The sequence below is a fragment of the Dama dama genome, chromosome 4 (assembly GCF_033118175.1).
Source record: "Dama dama isolate Ldn47 chromosome 4, ASM3311817v1, whole genome shotgun sequence".
NCBI classification, from domain to species: Eukaryota; Metazoa; Chordata; class Mammalia; order Artiodactyla; family Cervidae; genus Dama; species Dama dama.
The window spans coordinates 41440033-41448752 of NC_083684.1; the positions used below are offsets into that span (position 1 = coordinate 41440033).

Sequence of the window (8720 nt, forward strand, 5' to 3'; positions counted from 1 at the left end):
ATACTATGTGGAGATTGGTTGTTGTTATCACATGTTCATTCATTCTTATGTTCGTTAAAGATTATTACCTGCCAGGCTCTGCTTGCAGTCTCAGTGATGCAAGAGCAGTAAGATGGACACAGTCTGGCCTCAGAGAGGTCGCAGTATTTTTTAAAATTTATGTGGCTGCACCTGGTCTTAGTTGGACAGCACGTAGGATCTTCAGTCTTCGTTGCAACATGCAGAAACTTGAGTTGCGGCAAGCGGGATCTAGTTCCCTGACTGTGGATGGAACCTGGGCCGCCTGCATTGGGAGCTCAGAGTCTTAGTCACTGGATCACCTGTGCAGCCGCCACCACATGCAAATCCTTGCGCTTGGATCATTACAGACAGTCATTCTCACAGCAGCTTTAAAAGGAAGCAGTGTTATTCCCATCCCGAGAGGAAATCTTTGGTGTTCCAAAAGCCCAAGTGGTTTGCTCAGGATTCCCCAGCTGGTAATTGGGGTGCCAGGATTCACTTCACCCAGTCCACCTGCCAGCAGACCATTAGGTTCGACTCTGCACGTCTGTCTCCCAGACAGTGGTGAGCTGCTGAGGGCTGGAGCCGGCCCTCAGCACCCAGCTGGCTGACCTCAGTCCCCTGCACACAGTTCAGGAAATGTTGGCCAGCTTGTGCTCTGTTGTTGATGCTTGACTGTGTCCCATAACTAGTCTCTTCTGATCTCACTCACTTCCCTCAGACATTAGGCTGACATTGGTTTTTGGTTTTAATTTATTTGGCCGCACCAGGCCAAATTGCATCATGTGGGATCTTTAATCTTAGTTTTGGCATGCAGAATCTTTAGTTGTGGCATTCAAACCCTTAATTGTGGCAAGTGGGTTCTAGTTCCTTCACCAGCGGTCGACCCTGGGCCCCCTGCATTGGGAGCATGCAGTCTTAGTCACTGGACAGCAAGGAAGTCCCCATACGTTGGTTTTAACATGGAAGCACAGGGGTCAAGATGAGGATTCTCAAAGGTTGACCAGACTTCCTCATGCCACACCTGATGCTTATTTCAGCCTGTCTTTAAACAGAACTAGTTGGATCCTGGGGTCTCCTCCTCTTCTGGGCCCCAGTCAGAGAATTTTCTTGTCTGCCAGGTCAGTATCCAGCCACCAACTCCAGTTCACTTGTTTCTCATGTCAACTCCTGCCTTTTATTTCAATATCTGACTTCCCTGTTCTTTCTCTGCTTTTGTCTTTGTGCCCAGCACTTATTTCTTAACCACAAAAGGAATCACAATTCTTCTTGCTCTATGGAAGACTGAATTTCTAAATACAGTTAGTGTGTGTTAGCGTTTAACTTTTTAATCCTTTCATATTTAATAATCCATTTTTGCCTTAAATATTACAAAAGTGTAGGTGGAAAGTCCTCCTGTAGATCACGCTTTCTGAAATTCTTATTTCTGTAAATGTCTCATCTATGGCCATTTGTATGTCTTATTGATCTCACATAATAATACAAAAGAATAGCAATTTCACTTCCTTTAGTTTCATTTGTAAAATCACCTGGAAGGGTGACTTTTAAAATAATTTTAAAATGTAAATGAATACTAATTGTTAAATGTATTTACTCATGGAGTTTATGTTAGAAAGGTAGTTTGACTAGAGACATTTTTTTCCTTCCTCTGTTTCCCAGATATTCTGGGTTGTGGTTATATTGTCTTTATAATCAAATATATAAATAAGCTTAGGAATTACACTGAAGAGAGCTATTCGCCCTGTATTTCTTCTTTTGATCTTAACACAGAGATACAACCACCACTCTGGGCGTGTTTGGGGGTCAAGCTTATTGAAAGAGGCAAACAGTTTTCCTGGTTTTCCATTGAAAAGGCACCTGTGCGCCCAAGGCAGTCTTTTGCTCACACAGTCTCTTTTCGGTGGGTCGTGCCTCATCTGGCTTTTCTAAGCCATGTCTAACCTGAAGACTGCCTGTGTCCCTGAAGTGTCCGCTTTGTGCGCTCCAGGGAACTGGCCCCTGGAAGGCGAGGGTGGAGGGGGGAGGAGAGGAAGTGTGTGTGTTGCACCCACACTCTAAATTCTTTTCTTAAAAACACCTGAACCCCATCCGTTTCCAAAGAGCTTTTAGACTAGGAATCTGGGTACTTCTTGAAGCCATCCCTGGCCCACCCCACTCGCACCCTCCACCACCTCTCCCTAGAGTCCTAGGGCCTTGCTGCTTGGGGGGATGAAGAGCAGGTGTGTTGAACTCTTAATGAGAGGTTTCCTCTGTGGGATTGCCTATATCCTGCCCACCACAGAGGCTCCTGTGAGTAACTTTACCTTTGAACTCTCCTTGTATTCAGCCCCTGATCCATGGGATTTGGTGACAATCCCTGGCTGGCGGAAAGCTTTGATCCTCGGGGAGTCCAGAGGAAGTCCTGTAATGTGTGGGATCCTCAGCTCTATAGGGACTGGGGAGAAGTCTCAGGGCGGGTTGCTAAGACAGACCCATTAATTAAGAAGGAGTCTTTTTCCTAACACTCAGTTACCTAAAAAAGGAGATCCGGTAACTGATAACAAGGGACTCAGCACCCCTGAAGTATGAAGTGGTGTTTGCACAAGCATTATTGTTGTTTTAAGGACACAGCAGTGCCAAGAAAAAATTCCTACCCACACCGGGAAAGAAAAAGCACCTTAGCTACCAGAATGCCTTAGAACTCTCCTTTTCAACAAAGAAAAGCTCATCTTACTTTGTTCTTGTCTTCCGTTTTTAAAATTGGAATACAATTGCTTTACAGTGTTGTTTTAGTTTTCTCCTGTGCAGTGAAGTAAGTCATCCGTGTGCATACGTACACGAAGTCCCTCTTGGACTTCCCGCCCACCCTCCCCATCCCACCCCTCTAGGTCATGACACAGCAGTGAGCTGAGCTCCCTGTGCTGTATACCACAGCTTCCCACTAGCTCTCTGTTTTACACATGGTGGTGTATATGTGTCAGTCCAAATCTCCCGTTAGGAGGCTCTAGCAAAAAATCTCTAAGGTATCTCTGGCTAGGTGAAAGAAGAAGAAAAAGAGATGACCTTATAATAAACAATGGGAGTACTAGAATCTCTGTATAAGAGACACTGGGCTATAATCCATTGAAGAGAGTGTCGGGAGATTTGTCTTTAAGTTTTATTCACAAACAGGCATGCTAGTTTGCTTAGACTCTGCGTTTATTTGAGGTGGTTTGAGGATGAGGGGGGACAGACAGTAAAACTTCCCCTGGCCACTCTGTGGTGCCACCCATTGGCTACAAATAAAAGTCAGAACGAAGACCTTTCCGCATGGCAGGGAAATGTTCCTCCTCACCTCCATAGGCAGAAATAACTTCCTTTGCTTCCGTGGAATCACATACACTTATCTCTTAGATTGAGGATCACACTGGTGTGCGTGTCTGCCTCCCTGCTGGGCTATAGCTGCCAGAGGGTAGGGCTTGTACATTATTCACCTTTTATCACCAGCACACTGCCTGGACACGAAGTAGGCCCTCAATAACGATTATTGAATGAGTGAGTAAGCATGAGGCAGTCACTGTGGGGAGTCATCCTCTTTTCAGAATCGTTTCTCCTTTTCACACTGGCAACCTTGGGGAAGGAGAAAGCTAGGTTATGAAAGAAAGGGCAGCAGGTGATAGTTTCAGAGTCAGACACCTGCGTGTCATGACCCAGCAGCTCCGGAGAACGTCAGGAGACAACCACACGGCAGAGGTGGGGTGGCATCTTTGTGGACTTTGCCTGTAGGATTCAGGCATTTAATGCTGAGACATCGGGCAAGGAGCAGAGAGAGTTGTCTGTAGGGCCAAGTGCATAATATGTGGGGCCCGGTGCAAAATGAAAATGCAGGGTCACTTGTTAAAAAAAAAACAAAACAAGGAGAAAGTACTGTTCAGGGTTTTTAAATATCAAGTTGTTTTCCTTTCTTCCACAGTCTCTCTGTCCTTTGACTTGTCAAGGGGGTTATTATTTGCTGTTAACACTGTTCTAAGTTGAGAACCTTTTATGTGTTAGACCATTAGCATTTATTTTACTGATCATCTTTATATTGTGTGATGCCAATTTCAGATGTTTAACTCATTTAAACCCACACATGTTTAACTTATATGTGGGATCACCACAATTACACAATTTGTATTCTGTAGCTGGTGCATGCATATGTATTTCCTTCTGAGCAGAACAGTGGAAAGTCTGCACAAAATTAACTGTTTTTATTTCACATCTTGATACATGCTCATCTTACCAACACCCTTTTATCTTCAGTTTACTGATGGATAAGAAAAAGGTGAAAGAACAAGAACTGTGGGCTGTCCTGTTTCCTTCTCTGTCATCATTTTCAGCATAAATGGCTGGCTAACACGGGGAATCCATGCAGAGGATATGATGGGTTCCTTCCTCATCCATGTTTCTTGGAAAGTCGTTGCCTGCTTACTATGTTTGAAGCAAGTGGTGGTTTCCACAAAGGTGTGGCCTCTCCAGGCTTTCAGTGCCTTCACTTTTCAGTCATGAATGTAACAGAGACCCTCCCCCGGTAGAGGCTTCAGGACTAGCTGAACTCCCTCATGTAGGTGCATCAGAGCAGAGCTCATGGGGCACCGGCAGGAATGGGGGAAACACGTATGGGGCAGGTCTCCTCTGCTCACCATCAGATTCCTGTGTCCTCTTGAACTTCACTTATAAAATACAAGCTCAAAGATGCAGTTATTAAGTGTCACGTTGCAGCAGCAGACCATTAAACCAAGCATGGGGCCCTCTTGATCATGGGACCCTGTGTGGCTGCACAGGTCACACACCTGTGAATCAGGCCTGGTTTCTTGACACTGTTTCAGTGAATGTTCTTGGAATTTTTAGCTTTTACCAAGTGACAGACTAGACAGGAATAGCATGCATGTGTGCCTTCTCTCACTTATAAATATTTTTCAGATATTTGCCATGTGCCAGTCACTCTATGAGGCATTGAGACTACACCAGAGTGTACAAGGCAAGACATGGCATCAGCATCAGTAGTGTGAGCTAGTGAGGAAAATATATTTTTAGTTACACAGTGAGTATTTAAATTGCAATTGTGAGAGAGGCTACAGACACAACTCTAAAAGGCTTAGCTAGGTGGGAGCTAGGATATGGCATTTCAGGCTGAGGGTGAGGAGGACTTGTAGGTGAAGAGAGAGCAAAAGTGGTCTCCCAGGCTGAGGGAACAACATAAGCAAAGGCCTTGAGCTGGGGAGGGGCTTTGCTCAGACAAGGAAAGAAGAAGGCCTACACAGCTGGAGCCCAGGGACAAGAGGGAGATCAGCAGGTGGCCTGGGGAGCTGGTTTTGTGTCCCCCACCCCCTACCTAGCTCCTTCCACTCCCCAGTGCCCATGCTGTTCAAGAATATCAAATGATGGGAAGGGCTCTGTCTCTATTCTTTTTTTTTTTTTCCTATTAATTTATTTATTTGACTGCCCCAGATCCTCAGTTGCAGCGTAAGGAATCTTTTTTTTTTAGTTGCAGTATGTGGGATCTTTAGTTGAGGCATGTGAACTCTTAGTTGGAGCATAAGGGAGCTTATTTGCAGCTTATGGGAGCTTAGTTGGAGCATAATCCCCTGACCAGGAATTGAACTCAGGCCCGCTGCGTTGGAAGCATGGAGTCTTACCATTGGACCACCAGGGAAGTCCCTCATCTTTTGTTCTTTAGCAAGTTAAAGATGTGTGATGCTACACGCTTAGTGTACTTGTGTATAACGTTCAGGGGGCCATGGGGGCCAGATCCACCCCCAAAATTGATAAATTTAACTACATCATAGATATAAATGTACTTGCTACCCACTGAATTAACCATTTCCCATCGTTTTTGTTCACCATTTCCAATTCACTTCCTGTTCCTAAAAGGTGACCTCTGTTTCCTCGAACCTCTTTTCACATACTTTCTGCTCTCAGGAACTTTCCATGTTCTGTTCTGTATTGCCTTCGTTTACCACCAGAGGGTAAGCAGACTCACCACCAGAGGGTAAGCTTTTAAAAGCAGGTTCTGTGTCTCCTTTACCTATTAAGTGGCCTTAGGAAAATCTTTGTCTAGTAGTTAATTCAGTTCAAAAAAGGCATATTTATTTAATAGATTATATATTCATAAAATACAATATTAAACTGGCACAAAAGGGTATATAATCCACCCCCCCCCCCAATCTCTCTCCAGTTTCCCTTGCTGGAGGCAACCAGTATTTTGCAGAGATAATCTGTGTCTATTGTATATAAGCTATTATATATATATTTATTACATGATTTTTATGGAAAGCTATAGAAGCGAAAGAATGAAAGAATTTCTCCATTCTATTTCTTTTTTTATGTATTAGAAAGATGCAAATTTAAAACAGCAAGGTCCTGTTTTTCCATTAATTTAATTAGCAAAGAGTTTGCAGTACTTATGAGAATATGGGGAAATAGGAGTTTTCAAAGTGATAGGTAAAAATATAAATTATTACAACCTCTCTGGCCAGCTATCAAGATTTTTACTGCACATTACCCTTTGACCTTGGAATTCCATTTCTGGATATTTGTCCTGCAGATACACTTGTGCATGTCTGCAAAGATTAGGTATCAGAATGTTTATTGCAATACTTTTTGTAATAGGAAAAGATCTTCAAAATACGTTCGGTGGAGTGGGAATCATGGTACTTAGCAGTGTAGCATATAATTCTGTGCTTTAAAAAGGGGAAGGGAAAAAAAAGACAGATACACACACACACACACACACACACACACACACACACACATATGCTTATAAACACCTGGAATATTTTGCACAATTAAGAATGATATCCTCTGAGAAGAGAAATTAGGAGTCTTGGTAGAAGAGAGACTTATTTTTTAATATGGTCTTCTTTATACTGTATTATACCTCTTCAATAAAAATAAACAGGTAAGAAACACAGACTCTGAAAGTTTAAAAACTGGCTCCTCCTTTCTTTAGCCAAATGATGTTGGGAGTTTACTTAACTCTCTAATCGACTCTGTTTCTTTATCTGTAAAGTGGGGTTAATAATTGCCCTTTGTACGACTGGCATAAAAATTAGATAATACAAAGAAAATATCTAGTACAGTACCTGAACCAAAAAATGTAGCATTTGAGGCAAAGAGTCCTAGACCGGAAGTAACTTTGCAAGTAGCTGCAGACAAGATATGTGATCCACTGTGACCTGGACTCTTCAGTCCTTTGTCTGACCAAATGATCCCTAAGTCCCCTTATACTGAGTTTCCCTGCTCTCTTGCTAGAAGAACCCATTTCTTGCTAGAAGTTCTGACTTCTAAGCCAGGAGGATTTGGGACAAAATTAGAAGCTCCTAGGAGGAGGTGCTCTGTTCTTTGGCACCTTCCCAGTTCCATATGAGACCATCAGGTCAGAGTATTGGACAAGAAGAAATGGGTCTGTGTTTATGGAGTCCTATCTTGTTTCATGTTGCAGAGTTGGAGTTGAGAAAAAGTTACAGAGTGGCTGAGAGAACTACACCAGAATGAAACTAGTGGCAAATGTTTAAAGGAGTGGCAAGGAAAAGCATGGTTGCCAAACAATAGCCCCCTGGGTTTCATAAGCTAGATGCCAGTTCTGTGGGTGTCACAGAGGGCTTTGTGGGAGTTGGTGGGGGAGGATGCTAACAACACCTGCATTGGGAATTACTGCCTGCCTGTGGTCCTGAGGTTGGTGCCATGCTTTGGGACTGAAGGAAGGGGTCTGGGATCTCTACTTGGGTCAGTAGCTAAAAGGGAGTAGCAACCACAAAGGCCAGCGTGGTAAGGGGTCAAGAGTGTGTGAGAAACCCAAAGGGAAGCCTATCTCAGTATAGCTGCCCCACTCCCATCTCCCACCTGAGAGGACCACTTTTTATCTTCTTAAAGGATCCTGTGGGTTTCCTCCCAGAATGCCTCAGATAGGAGAAGGCAGTTAGGTCACTCAGAGAAAATTTGGCACAGTAGACAGATGGCCTTGACTCTGTCTTTCTCGTCCAGGTGCTGAGGGATGTCCTCAAGGATCTCTACCACCTGCTGAAGCACGTGCTGTGTTTGGAGCCCGATGACGTGGCCAGGCTTCATGCCCAGCTGGCCCTGGAAGAGCTGGATGAGATCATGAGAAACGTCCTGTTTCCTCCACAGAAGCTGGAGAAAAAGATCACGGTCTTGCCATAGACCAGCCTCGAAGGACTCGGAGGAGGCAGAGGGACCAAGCAGCCTGAGCAGTGTCAGGCCTTCCAGCAGGTGGCCCCACTGCCCCTTTGGAGCTGGCAACATGGCTGCCCCTGGAGGTGGCTTTCTGTCTCTGGTCACGTGTGTCTTCATGCGGACCTTCCTGTATCATGTGTTTAGTCACACTGCATCCAGCCTAAAGTGTGTACCAATAGAAGATATTACAGATCTCATTGATCTGAACATTTTTCACTGTCCCGTAGCATTCAGAGAAGGACATCTACCTGATGGAAGTATATTTTTTAACACAACCGATGGAATTTGGTTAACTAACCATTCTTTTACGACTTGAGTATAGACTTGACCACTCACCTATCACATATCTGATATTCTTCCCTGGTGATGGTCCTTTTATAATGAGGAACAGCCAGGTCTAGTCATCCTTGGCTGCTCAGGTGGCATTTCAGAAGATGGAGATACAGCTGGTGGTAGGGAGGGAAAGGAATTTGTTATCAAAATGTGCAGAAATGGAATAAAATAATCTCAGCTGGAAAGAATAACAG

General features: G+C 44.1%; 1 protein-coding gene across 1 annotated transcript in view; it reads left to right on the forward strand.

The window, feature by feature from the left end:
- The window catches only part of TANGO6 (transport and golgi organization 6 homolog), a 177672-nt gene extending 168955 nt beyond the window's left edge, over nucleotides 1-8717 (forward strand). The window contains exon 18 of the mRNA XM_061138812.1: nucleotides 7984-8717. Coding sequence (XP_060994795.1) covers nucleotides 7984-8160 — 177 coding nt within the window. The 3' untranslated portion in view covers nucleotides 8161-8717. The remainder of the gene's footprint in view (nucleotides 1-7983) is intronic.
- Nucleotides 8718-8720: the final 3 nt, after the last annotated feature.